At 45.2% G+C, this 20,594-nt stretch overlaps 2 protein-coding genes across 3 annotated transcripts in view; both read left to right on the plus strand.

The window, feature by feature from the left end:
- Nucleotides 1-12,388, plus strand: part of LOC139643311 (SKI family transcriptional corepressor 1) — a 35,753-nt gene extending 23,365 nt beyond the window's left edge. The window contains exons 3-9 of the mRNA XM_071518424.1: nucleotides 316-370; nucleotides 552-642; nucleotides 761-1,212; nucleotides 1,319-1,483; nucleotides 2,083-2,244; nucleotides 4,596-4,730; nucleotides 8,497-12,388. Coding sequence (XP_071374525.1) covers nucleotides 316-370; nucleotides 552-642; nucleotides 761-1,212; nucleotides 1,319-1,483; nucleotides 2,083-2,244; nucleotides 4,596-4,730; nucleotides 8,497-9,072 — 1,636 coding nt within the window. The 3' untranslated portion in view covers nucleotides 9,073-12,388. The remainder of the gene's footprint in view (nucleotides 1-315; nucleotides 371-551; nucleotides 643-760; nucleotides 1,213-1,318; nucleotides 1,484-2,082; nucleotides 2,245-4,595; nucleotides 4,731-8,496) is intronic.
- A 1,106-nt stretch (nucleotides 12,389-13,494) lies between these two features.
- slc2a4rg (SLC2A4 regulator) overlaps nucleotides 13,495-20,594 on the plus strand; it is a 38,917-nt gene continuing 31,817 nt past the window's right edge. For both annotated transcript variants that reach the window (XM_071518475.1, XM_071518476.1), the window contains exons 1-2: nucleotides 13,495-13,929; nucleotides 14,741-14,985. In XM_071518475.1, the coding sequence (XP_071374576.1) occupies nucleotides 13,651-13,929; nucleotides 14,741-14,985 (524 nt within the window). In that variant the 5' untranslated portion in view covers nucleotides 13,495-13,650. The remainder of the gene's footprint in view (nucleotides 13,930-14,740; nucleotides 14,986-20,594) is intronic.

A 20,594-nucleotide genomic window follows, 5' to 3' on the forward strand; every position in this document is an offset into this window, starting at 1 on the left:
TAAACACTCACAAGGAGTTTAGTAATGAGGAAATTAATTAATATCAATGTAGATTTTGCATCGTGATGTTATGAAAAGAGAGAGAGAAAAACAAACACAAGTGAAGTTCCCCACTGAAGGACACGCTCAGCTTTGGCAAAAAAACTGAGTCACGCTCCACTCTATTTGACTGGGCTCTTGTTATCAAGCAAGGTCTTCTGTGCCCTAACCAGAGCTGGATGCTGATAGTATCTATCAGCTCTGAGTGTGTGTGTCCTCTCTCTGTCCCACCGGCTCCTGCTGACCTTCCTCTCTTTGATGATGTGTCACCCTCAGAAAAAGCAAGAGCAAGCACCCCCCAGCCGGAGAGAAGGGGACATCTGTAAATATGGTGAGACATGTTTTCATTTTTGCTTTCCCTGCCTCCCTGTCTCCATCCCTCCCTTCTCTCTGCCCTTTAGCTTGTACCTTCCTCCCTCAATTCCTCTGTGTCTCTGCATGTGCGTGCATATGCATGTGTGTGTGTGGATAATGTGTCCGAGTGTACTGACACATACCTGTGTGTGTGACAGCAGGGTACGCTTCGGCATCCTAAACTCAACTCCATGAGCAAATCCGACACCAGGCTGCACGAGATCAACCGCTTGCCCTGCAACGGAAACAGTAAGTGATGAGTGACAGTTTGTATACGGCAAACAACAACATAGTGTGTGATCTTATGTGATATGAACAGTCTCTCCACCTCTTTCTCTCCCTCCTCCTCCTCCTCCTCTCTTTCCAGGTGTCCCTAAGAACCGTCCGGCCAGCATGGACCTCCTGCTCCTCCACAGCCGGTGCTCCCAGACAGACCTGAGGCCCTCCCATGGGCGCCAGCTTCCCCAGATCCCCACCAGCCCCCAGGGATCCGGCCAGGGGGGAGGAGGGGAGAGAGGAGGAGGAGGAGGAGGAGGAGGAGGAGGAGGAGCGGGGGGAGGAGGAGGAGGAGGAGGAGGAGGGGAGTCAAGGGACCACACCTACACCGAGGTGGGTCTACGGAACAACCCCACCCCCACCCACTGCCTGGACGACGGCCTGTACGAGAGCGTGGGTGTCCGAGAGGGCGACGCCGACCCCAAGATGCCCCCCGCCCCGCCGCCCACGTCGGCCAACACTCCGGCCACCATCAGGGCCGCCCAGAGCCCCCCCGCACAGGCCAACGGGGCCCGCAACGGGAACGGGAACGGGAACGGGAACGTACGTACTGCCAGATCAAAAACAGAACGCTTATTTATTATGTGATGCTTAATTATGGGTTTAGAGATTCAAGAAGTGTTTGCGTCCGTGCGTGTTTTTCTCACAGGGTGGCAGAGGGAATGGCAGGGGGAACGGGACCGTTAACGGAGCCATGAGAGGAAGAGGCAATGGGGTCAACGGGGTCAACAGGTCCCCTCTGTCCTCCCTCCACTCCCTGGCCAACCAAGATCCAGCAGCAGCCGAGTACGCTTCCATACGGAAGTTCCGGAAGGTAAAAAAATGAAGTTTTACTTTTTTTGCCATGCAGGAGGCAATTTGAGGGGGAATGAAAGAGGTGACACTCCCCCTGTTAACACAAGTAAATACATCCCCGTGTACCTAGTATCAATCCACAACCCCCCACAGATTCCCCACTGATGCCACGCATGAGAGTCCAGAAATACACTACCAGTCAAAAGATTGGACACAGCAAATGTTTCTTTATTTTTACTATTTTCCAGATTTTAGAATAATAGTAAAGACATCAAAACTATGAAATAACACAAATGGAATCATGCAGTGACCACAAAAGTGTTAAACAAATCAAAACTATCTTATATTTTAGATTCTTTAAAGTAGCCGCCCTTTGCCTTGATGCAAAGGAAAAGGCTTTGGAAAGATATTCATACATAGGCATCAACTTCACTATTTATATATGTATAAGAAACAAATTTCAAGCATTGAAGCATAAGACTTTAGATCAAAATGGCTTTAAGAGAATGAAAAACATAGTGCATTCAATCAGGTGTGTCCAAACTTTTGACTGGTAGTGTACTTGGTTCTTTTTTTTTGCTATGTTACATTATCTCACCCGTGAATCAATCTCTCAAGGCTGACAAGGCAACCAGGAAGGAAAACAACGGGGCTGACAGCCAGTCAGACAGCCAGTCAAGTGTGAGCGATTCACCCTCTGCTCCTCCTCCTCCACTCCATCGCAGTCAGGAGTTTCCACGCAAACCACTGGAGCCCTTTCACCTGCACTCCTTCCCCAAGGTAGATTAGGTCTTGGATCAATGTTCGCTATATCAACATTATACATTGTAATACCCATCACCAAACTATAGATCCCAGCCATCCGCCGTACCAAACTGTAAGTCTGTCTCTTCACCACCAGAGGGCACTGTCCACAAACTTTGCACAGCACACAGCTCTTTTATGTTCAGATTTAGGGCTTGTTATTCATTAACTGGTATCTTATTGGCTTTTGTTTATCTTTATCATAACTGTCGATTTATTATATTTTTTTGGTCTGACGAAGTTTTATTCGATTGAGAAAGAGGACTGACAAAGTTCATATTTCACAATCTTGCTCTTTTTTTGTTTTGTCATTCATATAGTGTTACCATTTCAAATACCTTGTCCTTTCAAAGCACATAATAGAGCTGTATCTTATTCTGTCACTGCATGTGCCAGCTGGGATGTGTGTATAAACAGTCAAGGCCACTGTTTAGGGCAGTTCTGAGAGGGAAATGGTGGGACAATGATCGGATGATGATCAACCTTTCCTATGGGTCTGCTGGCACTCCTACCTGTTTTTAATCAGGGTGTGTGTGTGTGTGTGTGTGTGTCTGGTGAGTGTGTGCCAGAGCATAAAACAGGTGACTTTGTCTATTCTGTCAGTGGCCTAAAGAGATTGATAAGATTGTTTAAACAATGTTGTTTTAGCTGTGGGTGTGAGCACAATTGTCGACCGGTGCTTTTAATCTGTGTATGCTGTAAATCCTTGATAGAGTGTGTGTGTGTGTGTGTGTGTGTGAGTGTGTGTGTGAGTGTGTGTGTGTGTGTGTTTATTCTGTCTCTTTGCAATGTGCTGTGTAGCACATGTTATTAGAGTGGCCAGAGTAAAGAGTGGAAGGACGGATTATGTAAGAGCTTGGCAGGCTGCCAAGCTGCCTGGGTGTGTGTTTGTGTGTGTGCGTGTGTGTGTGTGTGTGTGTGTGTGTGTGTGTGTGTGTGTGTGTGTGTGTGTGTGCCGTTGAATCTATCAAAAAACGGCTAACAGGTAGCCAGAAGCCAGTATGGGGGATAAATAATACTCCCATATTGAAGCCATTTACTCTGCCCCAGCCTTTATTACTCAGCCTCACTGCACAGGAGAAGAACATAAAAGTTTAATCATTCTGGGTAAAAGTGCGGCCGCATGCACACAGACCACGACATGCTTTCTAATATGTCTGTTTTGATCACCGGCAATGATTAAAGTTTAACTACAGTAATTACTTATTTATTGTTTATTATTAGGCCAATTTTTACATGAGGCAGCCATGTTAGAGATAGAAGACACTATATGAAGAGTTTATTTCCAAAACACAATATATCCTTTTTGGGGGAAAAAAATCATTACCCGTAGTTCATCATTCAGTATTTCTGAAATGAGAGATAGAGATTCCAGTTCGAAAAGATGTTATCAAAGGATAACAAGCAAGGATTTATGTAAAAATTCATGTAATTCGTTTTAACTGTAGTTGTTAGGGTCAGGGTTAGTAAGAGTAGGTGTCAGTACCTTTTTGAAAAGCTCATTGTGGAATGAAACTCTTCACAAAAAAAACCCATAAATCTGCGTCAGCGATAAAGGAAACATAATGTCACTCGCAGCATCTGATTCTGATTTCAGTTAGCAAATGGTCTGAGAGCAGCTGTCGGCTGAAGGGCAATATCCTTCAAAACGCCCACTCTCTTTTTGACAATACCACCTGCTGATTCTTTTGTTCTGATCCTGAAATGAAAAAAAGCAAATAAAGAAGCAAAGGCAGATACCATCGTTTAACATAGCTGGATATTGCAGAAACAGAGATATACATCGTGGAAGCTTCAGAATTTATACTTTTATAACCATAACCTTGTTTGGTCAGTGATTCTGACAAGAACAGTCCAGAACAAATTCGATCAGAGCGGTCCAGACCAATCCCACAATGCAAGTGTGTCAACCCTCCATGCAATCATGACCTCTGACCTCAAAAACAAATGAGTAACACACTCTCTCACACACACACACACACACACAGAATCCACCCACGCTGCACAACATTGACAGTTTGGCACTGTTTATCTATTGAGCAAACACAGCAAATGAAAACTTCCACAACCCACAGGTCTCAGGACAAATACTGACAAGAGAATACACACACACACACACACACACTCAAGGACACGACACAACCTTCCCTACGTGTGAAAACATGAACAATCAGCATCAGTGTGCAATTCCTGTCTCACAAAGGCAGCCTGTCCTGACTATTCCTGTGTGATTTAACCCAAACTCTAACCCAAATAATACAAATAATTATAATACCTGCGTAATTGTAATACCTGAACTCCACAACACTATTGTCTTTGTTCACCAGGAGGCAGTGTTCATGGGCAATGGGGAGCAGTACATCTGGAAGCCTCCTGAGGACGATGACATCATCACCTTGCACCCACCTCCACACCTGGGAGACAACGGAAAGGGGCACCCACCGCCCCCAACCGCCAAGGAGGTAGGGGAGGTATAAGTGTGTGTGTGTGTGTGAGTGCACGTGTGCTGTAAAGTTAAGAGGAGGAGGAGTGTGTGTGTGTGTGTGTGTGTGTGTGTGTGTGTGTGTGTGTGTGTGTGTGTGTGTGTGTGTGTGTGTGTGTGTGTGTTAAAGACTTGCAGGCAGACAGACAGAGTCTTAGATTTGCGACTGTGCTATGTTTACCGATGGGGCGCCCCTTTGATTGGGCATGCCGTCATAACAGTGTTGCCCTGTGACCTGCCTGTCATACAAGGTCTCAGGGCCGGGTCTCTGCTTACCGCTGGGGGTCAGGTTACAGGGATCCAGAACACCCCCCCCCCCCCCCCCCCATGCCTGAACTCTGACCCCCGAGCTCCCAGCCCCCCTCTCATCTATCTGTCTGGAACGCACAGCGCACCAGACAGATCCGGCATTACATTAGCGTCACGTGCCGAATAATTAATCATCACATTGCACTCATAGAGATGTTTGCTAAAGGTTTGCCGTTATGCCTTATCAGTCCATGCAGACAGAACGTGATCGGCCCTGACTGGCATGTGGGCTGCAAACTGACCTATATATGGGCGGGTATGTCTGGTGAGAGGGGGGGGAAGTCTGCACTCACCGATCATGTCACATCCCCCACCCCATGCGCTCACACACACACACACACACACACAGCACCTCCAGCCCCCACTACACCTCTCTCTATCCCCCTTTCTTCACCCTCTGCCGGACAGTGTAACATACTGAGTAAGTAACGAATGGCTGAGAAACTTTTGTCTTGCCCGAGGGGGTTGGGGCAGTTAAACTGCGTGGATGAAGGGGGTGCCACTGAAAAGACCACTGTCAATTATTACTCCATGTTTGGCAGAGTCATGCTTTTTTTTTTAAAGATCACCAGCACAGGGAAGTTATTTCCATGTCCATAACTTTGTTGATGTATGTGTGACACAGAGGCATAACTTAATGTCATAGCTTGTGATTAGTCAGTTAGTTAGATAAGTCAGTCCATGGTAGCAATGCCTACAAAGGAAGAATAGCGGTTAACTTATCTGATTTAAAATACTATCTGGATAAGCATAACATGAATAGCTAGTTGTATTTACTCTGGGAGGCATGTGAGAGCTAAGCAGAAGCACAGCAGCAGTTCTGACAAGGTTTTAGCTGCTGGTTAGTTTCTCATCTCTTGGTCTAAGCCAGTGCTGAGCCAAAGAGTTGTGCTGCTGTATGTGGAGATTAAGGGGTTAAGTCTCTGCTGTTTGCCCTTATGTGTTTAACTCCTCCTCTGCAAATCAGACTGGCGCACAGAGCAGCTGGCCTTGACTGCAATCTACAATCTCTCTCTCTCAATTTCTCCCTCCCTGACTGTCTCTCTCTCTGTTTCTGTCTCTCTGTTTCTCTCTCTCTCTCTTTCGCTCTCTCCCTCCCTATCTTTTCTGGTTTTTTTCTTAACCAAACATTTTCTCTCCCTTACTTGCTGTGTTTTTCAGTGTGAGAGTTTGTTGTTGCCCTAACATGCCCATATACTCTGTATACTCTGGAGTTTGTCAGTTGCAGCCGTCAAAAGGTGTTGAGTTTCCACTCCTGCCTAAATCTCCTCTCCTCCTCCTCTGGCTCTCTGTCCCTCTCCTCCACTCCCTTCCTTGCTATTAGGAGGCGCTGCCTCCCCCCAGCCAATCACGTTGCACAAAGCATGTCTTACTCAATGAATACCGACTGCTCACAGACCGTTTGGAAACTTGTGGCGCATTTGCTATTCATGGAGTTGATCACACACAGATGCATCAGTCATGCATACTGTTGTGTTTCCATGGATATTCACTGTATGCCGAAATTAAATGTGACTTTCCTTCGTTCTGAACAGAGAGCTAAAGCAGTATCAGAAGAGAAAGAACAGAGAGGAGCATAGGCAGAGGGGAGGAGAAAAGAAAACATACAATGCACAGGCTTCCTCAACAGCTGCAGCCCAGTTTTGAAATCCCCATCATCTTGTGACTTCCTTCCTCTGCTGCATAGAACTGCAAACGCTGTGCACACAAATGCACACACACACACACACACACACACTGCACGTTGTGTGCACACACTTGTAGCACAGGCCAGGGTCTTTGTTTTTCCAAAACGGTCACACAAGAGATTTGTGGGGGCAGGGTATATGTGTGGCTTGAGGTCTGTCAGAGAGGGCTAGATAAAGAGAGAGTGAGAGAGAGAAAGAGAGAGAGAGAGAGAGAGAGAGAGAGAGACACAGAGAGAGAGAGAGAGAGAGAGAGAGAGAGAGAGAGAGAGAGAGAGAGAGAGAGAGAGATCTTCACAATAAAAGTTACAGTGCTTTGCATTTGAATTAAATTTCCCCTACTTAACAGAAGTCATATTGTTTGAATTTAAAAGGCAGTTTACCCTAACACATGTATTGTAACAGTAAAGGTAGTATGACAATACATGTAAGGTGAATGGACACACAGAAAACAGCATCCAGCCCGTTGTCTTTATGCTCTCAGTTTTCAGTTTTTGGGAATAGAACAAAAACATGGCTAATCTGTATGTGTGTGTGTATGTGTGTGGGAGAGAGAGAAAGAGAGAGAGGCAGAGGGGGGAGAGAGAGAGAGAGGGAGAGATGGAGAGAGAGAGAGAGAGAGAGAGAGAGAGAGAGTATTTGCACAGCCAGCGTTTCTCAGGGCCACTAGAGCAGAGCTGCTGGTCTGGGTGTGAACACGGAAGGTAAACATGACCGTGTCCCACAATCCTTTGCGCTAGTGCTCCCCTTATGGAATTTTGACACAGAAATGCCAGAGAGGTCACATCGGTTTGGCTGAATTCCCCACATGACCTCGCACATGCCTTTCAGTTGTGAGTGCTAGATGTCAAATCTTAAGAGCTTCACTGGGAGCACACACACACACACACACACACACACACACAGAGTGAGAGAGAGAGATATGTGTATGCCTGTGCAGACACACAGACATGCTCAAACACCAACCCACAGACACATGTACACACAACTACACACACAAAAAAACATGCATGTGCTTCATTCATAGCAAATGAGATGTCCGAATTTAACCTGTATGTGCAAAGTCCATTAAGAGCAGTAGTAAGTGCCACTGTGCAGGCTTTTTCAGAGAGTTGGCTGTCTTCCAGATCTTTCACACCATACCCTGTTGCTCTGTGGCCAAAGCAGTTGTGGTGAAATTTTAACTGGTCCGTCCAGTGCTTAGGTAACTGCCTCTCCCCTTAGACCTCAACAGACTGATAACTCAGTTTACTCTGTCTTATCCTACCCGGTCAAAATAGGTCAGGTTACTGCACAGAGCAAGCTCTGTCAACACAAGCGCGTACACCTGCACACGCACACGCACATCCATGCTCACACATTCAGTTGCACACACAAAATTATCAGCGCTATATAATTACTCACATATTGTATCTTGGTGTCTTGCATGCATGCAGACAGACTCATAGAGCGACATACTGTACATACTCATGACTCATGAATCTCAGAAATATGACACCTTAAAAGGCGTGAGGCACATGACACAGTGAACAATCATTTACATCCCAGCAAATTGTTGCATGTGTATGTCAGTTATGATTATGACTATCACTTTTTTAAACAAGGTTCTAAAGTAAGCAGACTAACGATCACCTTCTATTTCAGTAACTGTCACTCATGGAGTATGGGATAGAGTTGTACTGTAGTTCAGTGGCACTAATTGACACCGTACTCCACTCTCTCAGTCTGCTCTCTTCCTGTGTGTGTTCTCAGATTGCAGACACCTACTCCACCGTGTGTAAATCCCAGAAGAAGAAACCTCCCATGGAAAACAACGGAGCAAAGACCCTCCCTCGCTCCTTTGGCGGGGAGAACGGCAGAGGGAACGGGGGTTCCCGGGGTCGAGGTCGAGGGGTGCAGGGCCAGGCCCGTTCCCACGAGGAGCCCTGCTACGAGCCCGTGGGAGACCGGTCCTGGCCCACCTGCGTTGTGGCCGAGTCCGACCCCGCATACGCCACTATCGACACCCACCGGAAACGTGAGCAGGCGGGAACCAATAGCAGTACAGTTGGGGGCAACGCCACTCTGAAGAGGAAGAAGCAGCCTCAGCCTCCACCTCCGCCTCCGCCTCAGCCTCCGCCTCCGCCTCAGCAGCAGCAGCAGCAGCAGCAGGCAGCACCAGGGGCACCTCAGGGCTCAGGACCCACTGCTCCACCGGCGAGAGCCCTGCCTGGCGGGGACAACTTCTATGAGACCATCAGCGATGTGAAACAGGGGGCCAACAACTCCAGCACCACCACCATCTTCACCTTCAACGACGGGATGGAGATGTACGTCACTGGCCTGTAGCTGGCTGACAGGCGGAACGGGCTCCGAAACCACTGGTACAGAGTCATGACAGGGACCTTTCTGTTCACTGGCCAACAGTTTGCTGTACATAGAAACAAGACCCGCTAGAGACAAACAACATGAGGACCCATTTTGTGTTGATATCAGGTTCAAACAGGGTCTTAATCCAGGTCCAGACTTCCCTTGATTGGTCTGTACCTCAGAACCAGCCTAAGCCTAGTCCAACCCAAACGGACCAAATATGTTCTGACAAAGAAGAAAACTGGCATATACATCTTCAACTTACTGCCCTGTCACCGTCACTGACCTTACTCACCTGTTTGTGTATCATTTTCCATGATATCTTTATTTTTATATGATCGTGGTACTCTTAAAAAGAGTATGTGTTGTAACACACAACATGAAAATGAGAAGAACACACTTTAACGTGAAAAAAACAAATGTTGTGCATGCATTGTGCAAAACACAAAAACAGACATGACAATGGACACTGCAAGAAAACTGGCTGTATTAGGGATATGAGGCACACTGTTAGCTATTGTCACCCATATACGCACACACACACACACACACACACACACATAGACACACACACACGCCCATACGCCTCTGTGGGGGAGCTTATGTAATATAAGCAGATGGATGTCACAGAGATTTGCTGTGCTTAGCTCTCCCTAAGCAAACATCTGAAGCAGGTTCTCTGTGCTCAGTGCTCTAGCACTGGCCTGTTGCCGGGCAGACAACGTTCTGCTGCTTCATTCTGAAATAGGCCTATAAATTGTAGTTTTGCTTTAACATGGTAGGACCTAAATGAAAAGTTACTGCTAGGGTGCCAACTCGCCATCCCAGTGACTCATAATTATCAGCAGTTATCAATATGCAACCCTTATGATAACTGTACAAGGCGTCAATTTTGCTCAAAAACAGAACCATCACATGAGCTATACTGTAAGTTTAGATAACAATTCAGTCTCAAATTTGGTAAACATCTATAGCCAGAGGCATGATGACACACCCCAACACACCCCCACACATACAGACACACACATACTTGGCAGAGTTACGCAGGGCAAAGCGATCAGGTCAGGTCAGGCATGGAGTGGGTTGTGGAGGAATTTCCCCAGAGTGATATGGGCGACAGATTTCACAATGTGAGACCTTTAGTCTATCTTTTACTGGAGATAAACGGGAGAATAGAAGCTCTATTTACAAAAACAAGGAAGTAAAAAGTATCCAAATGAACAGAGGATGCTTCATCCTGTGAAGTTAATGTATCATCTCTATTGGTCAGTGTAAACATTTGACTTTATGACCATGGTAGTGTTGCACTGGACAGCTGCAGGACTGGTTGGCTTAATTGTGCAGTAACGTGTAGTGAAGGGTGTTTGCTGAGCACGGTCCTGATTCGCTCCCTGGTCTCAAGTCAAAGCTGGAGCTCCTCCATAGCTCCCTGGGCTTAAGTCTGGTGGTTGAAATAGCAATAGAAGGCTTGGAATCCAAGGAAAATAAAATGCTGGGCATAAAAATCACCAGCGAGCGTCCTTTGGAAGATTGCCCCTCGCCCTCTCCCCTCCCTCTTCTCCAGCCTCTGCTCTGAGTTCTGTTCCATTGTAAACAATTTCTTTCCCATGTAGCTTTGGGGAACATTAAAAAAGAAAGAACGGAGGAAGAAAACACAACATTAGAGGCTTAATAAAGGGGTGCAACAGTAAGAGGTGAAGAGGGACACAAACTGCTCACAGGCTGAGAGATGAAGGATGCATTAGAGTGATCTTACTGTCAGACAGAGAGAACCCATGCAAAGAAAAGACGAGTAGAGACAGATCAGTTCCATAAGGTTTATAAGTGGTACTGTGTCAAGAAAAAGTATGTAAAAACATATCTAAATGCACTCTGTATTTTCTTAATGCACTGTTTATTTTTTCTTACCTACTAACAATGCCATTGTTTGAATAGCTCATGCCACTGCCATGAAAACAGTACTTTATGTTGTCGGTGCAATTTTTCCTGCTTGATAAAAAACTGCATGCTTTGATATATGGAAATGAAAACAGAAATATTGTGGTACCTAATTGATCTCTTGTTGTTAATCTTTTCTGTTGTATTGTTTTGCCATAGGATGCAAAGCATCATTCAGTTTTCCAGAGCAACAACTTCGAGGGGGAGAGAGAGAGTGCGAGAGAGAGAGAGAGAGAGAGAGAGAGCCACTGGGGGTTTAGGGTAGAGTGTTGTTTATCCTCTGCTCAGGGGGAGAGCGAGGGAGTGAGAGAGAGGTGGGGGAGGGAGAAGAAGAGCAGCCAGTATAAAGCTGGATGAGGATCACTGCAAATGGACAAGGACCCAACGGACCCTCCTCCTCCCAGTATATGTTTGTGTGCACACACATACACACACACACACATGCACACACACAGGCACACACACTGCAACCTTGAGCCATGCCGGTTGCCAGTTTGGGGGAGGAAGCACATATTGCTTCTACTTGGTCAGCCCATCCATATCCTCCCTCCCCCAGTTCTGTTCATTCTCTAATAACCAACACAGACCTCTCTTTTCTCTGCCTCTCCTCCTCCCTCACTGTGCTGGGGAGGGGCCTTTGATGTCCAGTTCTGAGGGACTCAGGGAGTGATATGGGGGTGGAGGGGGACAGAGGCTGCGGGTCAGGCCAACCCCAATCTGATATCAACAATGCACCAACGGCTCAACTACTGTCTGTTATGAGAAATGGCTAACAGCTGAGACGCTTAACAAGCTTGGGGTTGAAGCTTCCCGCAGACAATGCCGGCTGGAAATCGCTATCACACTTGATCCTTTTTCTTTGGCTGTCACTTTATGTGTCACATTTTCTTTCTCTGGCGAAAAAGCATTGATCTAATATATTTTGTTGGACACTGTAATACACTGACCAAGGCAGATGTTAATTGCACACATAAATACAGTATGATGATGTAAATGTGTAAAATACTCTGTTGCTGTTCTGATGTTGTTCCAATGTAACATACAGTATACAGTATATTTGGTGAAAAAAAGATGGTTATCACAGACACATTGTAATTTGTGGATGCAAAATGTTTCAGGCTTTCCATGCAGATGCAGATACTGTTTGTTAATTGTCTTCAGATATTAATTATGGGCCAATACTGCTGTGACAGCTGTAGCCAATGTTGTATGTTCTTTAAGCACAGGGTTTAGTTTCAAAATAATAAATATAATAAAATATAGTGTGACAGTGCAGATATGCAAAAGATTGTAATGTTTTATATTAACCTTCATAAAATATCAAAGTGAGTTTTTACTTTTCTAATAAAGTGGCACATTAAAACGTGTGTGTTTATCTTTCCCTTTTAGTTATATTGCCTTGGACAGGATATCAAGATAGGCTGCTGATGTAAATGTAAGTAAATTGGGGCAAAGTTAGGCCTTGTTTGCTTGCTGGATTGTTATAGCTCTATAGCAACGTGCTATTGCTACAAAGTAACAATGCGTAGCCTTTGTAGCTTGCAATAAATGCAGCTTGCAATTAAGTACATAAATTTAAAATTAAACAATAAACCAGGAGAGGCTGTGCTCTGCAGGGATTTTTAGAACAAGTAAACAGGTGTTACAGCTAGACAACACAGAGGCAGTAATATAACACTGCAATACATTTTCAATAAAAATACACAGATGTTCAATACATCTTTTAATAGTTAGTAATTATGTGATAGTAATTAAATGTTATGCTTCCACCAAGCAGTCTAATTCTTGAGCAACAGATATAATTGTGGTTGTAAAGAGACAAGCAGTATGAGAAAATGATTTCCGGTTTGGCCATTAATATTTAAAATAAGAGTGGATTTATCAGATATTTTATAATGTAATTAAGCCAACCACAGCTGAGGACGGGAACTATCCGTTTTTATAATAGGCTATCTGTTTTTTTAGGTCCAGCATAAGAGCATATGGTGAGGATATAATTTTTACACTTCTACTTTAAGTGTTAAACTTTTATGGGAGGAAAACAGTTGGAAGATGAATATTCACTCCATCGCTAAACAGTCTCGTGTATTTAATGCCAAGAAAATATGATCTGATAGATGTACATGTGCGAAAACATAACTGCGCAGTTTGCTGCTGAGGCCTGTGAGCTGTTTTTCTCTCTCCCTGTCCTCGCCGGCCCTTCGTCGTCGACAGACACCGGCCGGTAAACTGGCGGACACGCCCCCCCCAACATTACTTGGAGAAAAAATTTGATTGACGCGGTGAAACTATCCAATCCCCGGCCGGAGACGCGTGCCAAAGTGGAATGTTTATGTATCGCGCGGACCAATAGGAGTGAATTGGAGGGGGCGTGGCATTCTTTTGGAGGAAAGAGGCAAAACAATCTTTTATCCTCTTGACCGGGCGGCTTTTTGGATATCCTGGGTGGTGGTGGTGGTGGTGGAAAACTTTACATGTAGTCTAGAATAGAAGTAAAGATACGGACAATACCTATCAACTCGCGACAATCCTGATAAATGTATCTAATTCCAGCAATTTGCACTAAAATCTATAGAAAGCTGGTTTTCTTTCTTTAGTCCCCACTTGTCCTGCCTGAATATGGATTCCAAACGTATTTTGGACAAGTCGTCTGTTGGGATAAGGGTAGGCGGTGCGGATTTTAACTACCGTGCAGACTGCTCCGTGGTCCGCGACACCCGGGTCCCCACGGTAGAAAGCGGTCCCATGCCGGCGTGCACAAACGGGCCCGCCGTGGGCTCTGTCCTTTACACATTTGTAATGGACGGCGGCTCCGTGGCGGAAGGTACATGCGAGAAAACCTTTCCAAAAGGGAATGGACTGTCTTCGGCAGGAGAAATATTGCACGAGATGGGAAAAGTAAGTGCCGTTTGGCCGTGCTGAGTGTGTACGCACGACTCCGTCAACCGGTGTACGCCTACTGTACCGATGATATCAAGCATGTAACCTGTCATTACATACTAGAGTGAAAAGTTGCACAGAAATACCGTTTATACATGTTGTTATTACGTTTTCACATTTGACATATGCTACTGTGATGTCCAATCGAGACTATCTGTTGTGTTTAGTTAGTGTTGATTTTTAAATAGTTACTTTTTAAAAGTGTAAGTAGGCTAATTCACCTATTCCTGTCAACGCTCGTATGCAAGTGATATGTCAAATACAAACTGTTTTAAATGGCGGCTCATACTATGTGCAAAGTTTATTAAAAAAAAAGGGGGGGGGGGGGGGGGGGGGGGGCAGGGACTCCAAACTAGTAGCCATTCTCCCTCCCCCACTGGAGGAGGAGGCAGGGCTCAGGGGGAGGAAGAAAGTAAAAAAAAAAAAAAAAAAGGACCTGCTTTTTTTCTCCTATGCTTTTTCAAGATGCATGATGGAACATTAAAAAATGATGTTGCCTTGCCCCTAAATTCACTTATGAGTTTGTTTAGTCAATCAAATTGGAAATTGAAAATATAGAAACTTGCAAAAAGACTGCACTAAACAAAACTCTTTTAAACTCCACACACTCTGCAAACTTAGACACACACAACATGTCTCCAACAAGACTTACTGCCTCTCAGTGGTTGCCTACATTTCTACCACTGGACATAATGTTTCTGACATCTGCATGCTGATAATGGCCTCGAATAATCAATTGACTTCGGTGTGTTATCCCTTCCTCTTCTAGACTGGCTGTGGTGGCCTGGGGGACCAGAGAGACACTGGTTCCACTGGGGTCCTGAAGAGGGCCAGTCCCACTCACTGCCCGAGCATAAACGGGCAGGTGCCAGGCGGCCTCATGCACTTGGACATCAGGAACCCAGGGAAACAGGCAGAGCTGGTCAACGGTTTCAGGGCAGCGCAAGGACAGAACGTACCACCGGCAGAGAGGCAACCCCTCCCATCCTCCCACATCCCTGTCCCCAGAAACAGGTACAGAGAGGTTTACGACCCCAAAACGCTTTTCACTATGTTATGTCTTCATCTTAGGTTTTGTTCCCAGACTGCTGCTTTGTTGAGTGCAAGAAAAATAACATCCAGGCAATACAGTGATTGGACTTGATGCAGACTTTGCCTTGGCCTCTGAACACGAGCTCTGAGCTTGATGTATAATCAGCCCCATTGGCTTTTGGAGCAGATCGTTGACTGTCAGACCTATTTCTGCCCATGTTTCTATCCAGTGTTATGTCTATGTGAGACAATGCAGGAGCCAATTTGGCACAGAATTTATGGCGACCAAAATAATTTTTGACATAGGCAATTTTCGCCCTCAAATCTAAACCTGTGTTCCTGAACAAACTCTTGAATAGAAGTGGAATTCGCCCTCTGGCTACAACTGTACCGTGGTTTGGGCATGAATAGTGAGGGGGCGTACCGGTCAACTGACCACATGTTTGGTGTTCCATCCAGAATAGTTCTGAAATATGCCTAAGAGAGCCAAAGCTCTAGATTAGCGTCAGGCTGGCCCAATCACTTGACGGAAGAGAGAGAGGGAGCGAGAATGAGACAGTCATGTTGGTGTTGTTTAGTGATAATGCAGTTAGCTAGCTGTTAGACTAGCTTTTGGTGTGTTTGTATTGATTGGGCTTCTCAGTGTCCTGCTAGACTGTTTCTCAGCCTAATGCTTTCCCCTTTGACCTTATCTCCCTTGCCAGGCCAGGCCAGTGGATATATCAGTGTGACAAGCTCACTGTGTGTGGGGCAGGAAGACGAGCTTTGGTGTGTGTGTGTGTGTGTGTGTGTGTGTGTGTGTGTGTTTGATGATTCATATGCAGTGCAGTTAGGAGAGGCTTCTGCTGCCATTGTTTCATATCGTTTTGAAACACACAAATGCATACATGCACATTCATGTACAGTGTATGCACAAAATGCGTTGTGCAGGACTCCTTTGATAGTCATTGGGTCGGGTCAGGCACACACACACACACACACACACACACACTAGGGCTGAACAATTAATCAAAATTTTATCAAAATCGCAATATGACCTACTGCAATTTTCAAATCGCAGGAGGCGCAATATTTGTTAAAGGCGAAATGTGTGTCAAAATACCATTTTAAATTAAATATTGTCGTGCTGCAGAGATGTCCTGGCCTACACATCATATTCTACAGACTTAAGAAAACATCTTTGTTTGGTACAGATCCCGGCAAAAATCACACCATAATCATTTTAATAAGTTTTTCAATGAAAATGAGAATAATGATGTAAAAATTATCATTCCCTCTAATATCGCAAATCATATCGCAATTGCAATATCAGTCAAAATAATCTCAATTAGATATTTTTTCAAAATCGTTCAGCCCTAACACACACACACACACACACACAGTTCCACACAGAGTGAGCAGAAAATGCATCCAGGGACAAGCCTAGTGCGCTGATAAATTATTATGTAACAGGGACGAGGCCTGGGAGAGGCTATAGGCGGTGCCTAAGCACTCTTTCCTTCATTTTATTCACAGCTGTTGGTAACTGTCTGTGTCAAGCCTCTGTCTGTGTATATGTGTGTGTGTGTGTGTGTGTGTGTCAAGCCTCTGTCTGTGTATATGTGTGTGTGTGTGTGTGTGTGGGACTGCAGTTACACATTAACAATCGCCCTGTTGCAGTACAGGAACAGGTCTGCAAGCTGAGAGCTCTTCATTAAATCTACTACCCCAAGCAGAATGACTTGTTCCTTGCCACAGCCCAAGATTAGTTTAAAATATGTTATGATATTACAGTTGTGAAGATAGGTAACCTGACCATAGACCATCCACAAAATGGGACAGCTGCTGAGAGTGTGCTTGATAGTAGATGTGGAGTATGGGGGTTTAAAAACTAGGGCTGAAAGATATTGACAAAAATTGAATTCCGATTATTTGACAGAATATAGCAATTGCGATTTTTTTTTATTGTTCAGCTCTATTAAACACCACACTTACTCCTCTTCTCTCCCCTCTTTCTTCATGTGAAGTTCACATGTGGCTGGTCATGTATGACGTGTGGGAGTGTCTTCGGGGAGCATGCAAGACTGAACATGCTTTTAAAGCGAGTGTGAAGTTGTGCATGCTTCTGTGTGTGTGTGTGTGTGTGTGTGAGACAGCTGCCCGTCTCACCTCTCACCTCGGTCTTAAACAGATTTGAAACATCTCTTCCTCAACATGTTGACGGCTCCCTCAGCGCGCTGCTACCACAATAACAAACTCTGTGTCGCCACTACGCAGCCGGTAACGGAGGTTGCATAACGTTACATAACCATTTGGTCGTGTTAGCCAGGCCTCTTTGTTGCGACCTTTTAGATTAACTCCCTGTCTTTCGCTCTGCTCAAATTGGCTTTTGTTTGGCAGTTGGTGACGAGAGGTTAGGTTCTCTCACCAGGAAACCACTAGCTTTCTGTTACATTAGCAACACACTGAACTCCCCCTTAGCTGGTGCTACATAGCGTGATTACCATTTACCTTAATATCATTCTAGTATTCTGTCCAAGAGGTGAATTGATGACACTTACTTATTTTTCTTCAACTCGATTCAGTAAACCTCTCTGTTATCCAAATTTCTATATGTGTATGTACTGTATGTGCATGTGGTATTCATCACAGATTTAAAAGGGCAATTTGGAAATTGACTCTAGTTGCCATGTACACCCACTAACAGTACCATTATTATAACAAATTAAAATGAAATGACTTTTAGTTATGTTATTGTACTGTACAGTCACACTCTACTGGACTGAAGTGTGAGACACTTCTCCTCCTCCCACCAAGCAACGGTCACACTGGTGAGGTTTTGCTTGACATCCCGGTGTGTGTGTTTGTGTGACTCACTGAGCATTTGCTTCACCCTGTGCCCTGCTTTGGATCCTGTCAACAAAATCATTTATTTTTTCAGTTTCTCTCTACCAGCTCAGATAATACCGCCATTGTGTTACAGGATTAAATATGTTTGAAGAGACCTTAGCTATAAAACTGCTCGTCGCCTCTGTGTGTTTTACATTAACCAATAACTGTATGTGTATTGCTTCACACATACGTCCCAGTGCATTCACACCTTGTCTTGTCAGTTTGCAAAGGAGGCCAATGGGCCAGTTTATTTCATGGCTGTAAACTGGGTCACTATTTGTCCTGTAGACAAGCCTGGACAAGAATCTCGCAGGCAGGAAAAAGAGGAACCAATACACATGCATGCATGCACTCCCACACACACACACACACACACACACACAAGCACACACATACACACACACACACACAAATATTCTTACTTATTCTTATCTTGCTACATTCAAACCCACACCATATAGGTACATGAACCCACCCATCTATTCTCTGTGCTTCTCTGTGTCTTTCTCTTCCTCTGTATGTCTCTGAGTTGGTCTCTCTCTCACATACACCCTTGAGCTGATTCCATTCTACCTGTCAATACTCATCAGCGTGGGATCCAGCGATCTGATAAAGCAACAAAGGCCGGTCTGAATGAACCAAAAAGAGGTCTGACGAAATGGCGCGGGGAGGGCGGTTTTTGTTTTGTTGTGGAAAGCTTTTGATTCTTATCTCGCCTCAGTCAGGTACACTGTCACCACAGTAGGTTAACGTGAATAGAAAGCACTGAGTTGGCATAAACGACACCAGAGGTGGGAGGGTGGATGGTAGTGGAAGGAATAAGACGGCTCCATTTTGACCATAATTACCGCTCTGCCTTTGGCTCAGTCCGCTAAGAGTGGCCAGGAAGGGTTAGGGTAGGCAGGCGGGCTGGAACAGAGTCTACCACCCACCCCCGTTCCATCACACCACCCCCCTCCGACCACCCCGCCACCAATCCTCCTCTCCCAGAGGAGACATTATAGCCGGTTGGTGAAGGTCAGAGTCAGAGGAATAGCTACCCGCCCCCACTCCAGTCTGAGCTGTCTAACCCACATCCAGACGACTGACATGACCTCTCGAGCAGAGCGGCCGCATTCACCAGCTCCTTCTCAGGTGTTTGTTTTATTATCTGTCTGTATGAACCGTAGTTGTCCACAACATGTCACTAGTGTATCAGTGTAATACATTAGTTTCAAAATACATACTGAATTCGCCGTATCCTTTTCCCCCCCCCTTACAGACTGCAAAGGGTTAACACTCTTGCACTGACACAGCTAGGGGTGAAAGGTCGTGCTCGATGAATGGAGTCATGGGAGAGGGGAGGGTCAGAGCAGGACGCTAGCAGGCATCTGGCACATCCGCCAGGTCAGCCCCAGGATCTGGGTTATGTGCTGCATAGACAATTTATAACCACAGAAGATTGTAGCAGACAGCTCATCATCTAACCCCGGACCGTTACTGTCTCCAACTAAGAGGGTATGGAGGAGTGAGGATCTGGTATCAAAGCAAAAAATCTTTTTAATCTGCTGTTTTCAGACAGCAGCTTTGTGGCTGGCTCTGAATCATTCATTCTTTAACACTAATGAGGGCCCGTGGATGAAGCTCCAGCAAATGGGTAAAATGTGTGGTGTACGTGTGTTTGTGTTTGTGTGTGTGTGTGTGTGTGTGTGTGTGTGTGTGTGTGTGTGTGTGCATGTGCATGTGTGTGATGCCCTAATGAGACATTAATCATCTGCTGTTATGCAGCGAAGATGAGAGGCAAAATCAGTTTCATAAGTGAGGAGGAGAGTGGGAGGCATGAAGGAATGCTTTCTGCAAACAGTCTGCTCTGTTGCAAAAGTAATTTCGCAACATCGACAAAGCCAGAACTAACTCCGACATATAAAGCATTGATTATGATTTACACTTTAAATCTTCACATAACATAATCGTTCATCGCCAGTGGGATATAGGCTCTATACATTTGTCCGCTAGCATGTTGCCTCAGAAACGGAGAAAGAGAAAAATTTAGACATGGAGAGAGAAACTAATGCTGTGCAACTCCCCATTGCGGTGAAATGCTTTATCGCTTGCTCACCCACACTAATAGACACTTACATAAGGCTTCAACAGAGTTTAGAGATGCCACAGTCAACTGTCTCTCTCTCCTATCTCTTCATTTCTGTCTTTCTGTCCCCCCACCCCCCCTCCTCAGACCATCCAGCAGCTGCTCTTTGCCTTTTCTCCTCTGTCCAACACTCTTGCTCTCTCCCACCTTTCTCGTCTTTCGCTATATCCCTCGCGCAACATTTCTCGATCCAGAGACTTTGCTCGATCTTTCATGCGACTTTTATGACTCTCTCGGTATCCTTCCCTCTCTGTCTCTGAGATCACGACATGCTTAGAAAAAGTGTACAAGTGGTTAAATGCAATAAAGTGAGAGTTTGCTTTATTAGTGTTGTTTGTAAAGCTGCGAGTACTAACATTTTTCTACTGTTAAAACATTGATAGCTCTGAGAATGTAACAGACAAACCAGCTGCCCTGTTAGACGGTTTTTGGCTGAGATTCTGCAACTTTCAGTGCTTTGTTAAACACCCCTGAATCCCCTTTCCATGTCTTTTTTATCTGTTCCGTACATCCCATTTTCCTTTTCTCTTGGCCTTTTGCCCTCTGCCCCTCCGTCTGAAGGCCAGCCAACTAAATCCTGCTAAAATCCAGA

This window comes from Centroberyx affinis, unplaced genomic scaffold (assembly GCF_046629955.1).
Source record: "Centroberyx affinis isolate AG114_WGS23_722 - 3 ecotype Tasmania unplaced genomic scaffold, CSIRO-AGI_Caff_v1 ptg000582l_1, whole genome shotgun sequence".
Taxonomy (NCBI): Eukaryota; Metazoa; Chordata; class Actinopteri; order Beryciformes; family Berycidae; genus Centroberyx; species Centroberyx affinis.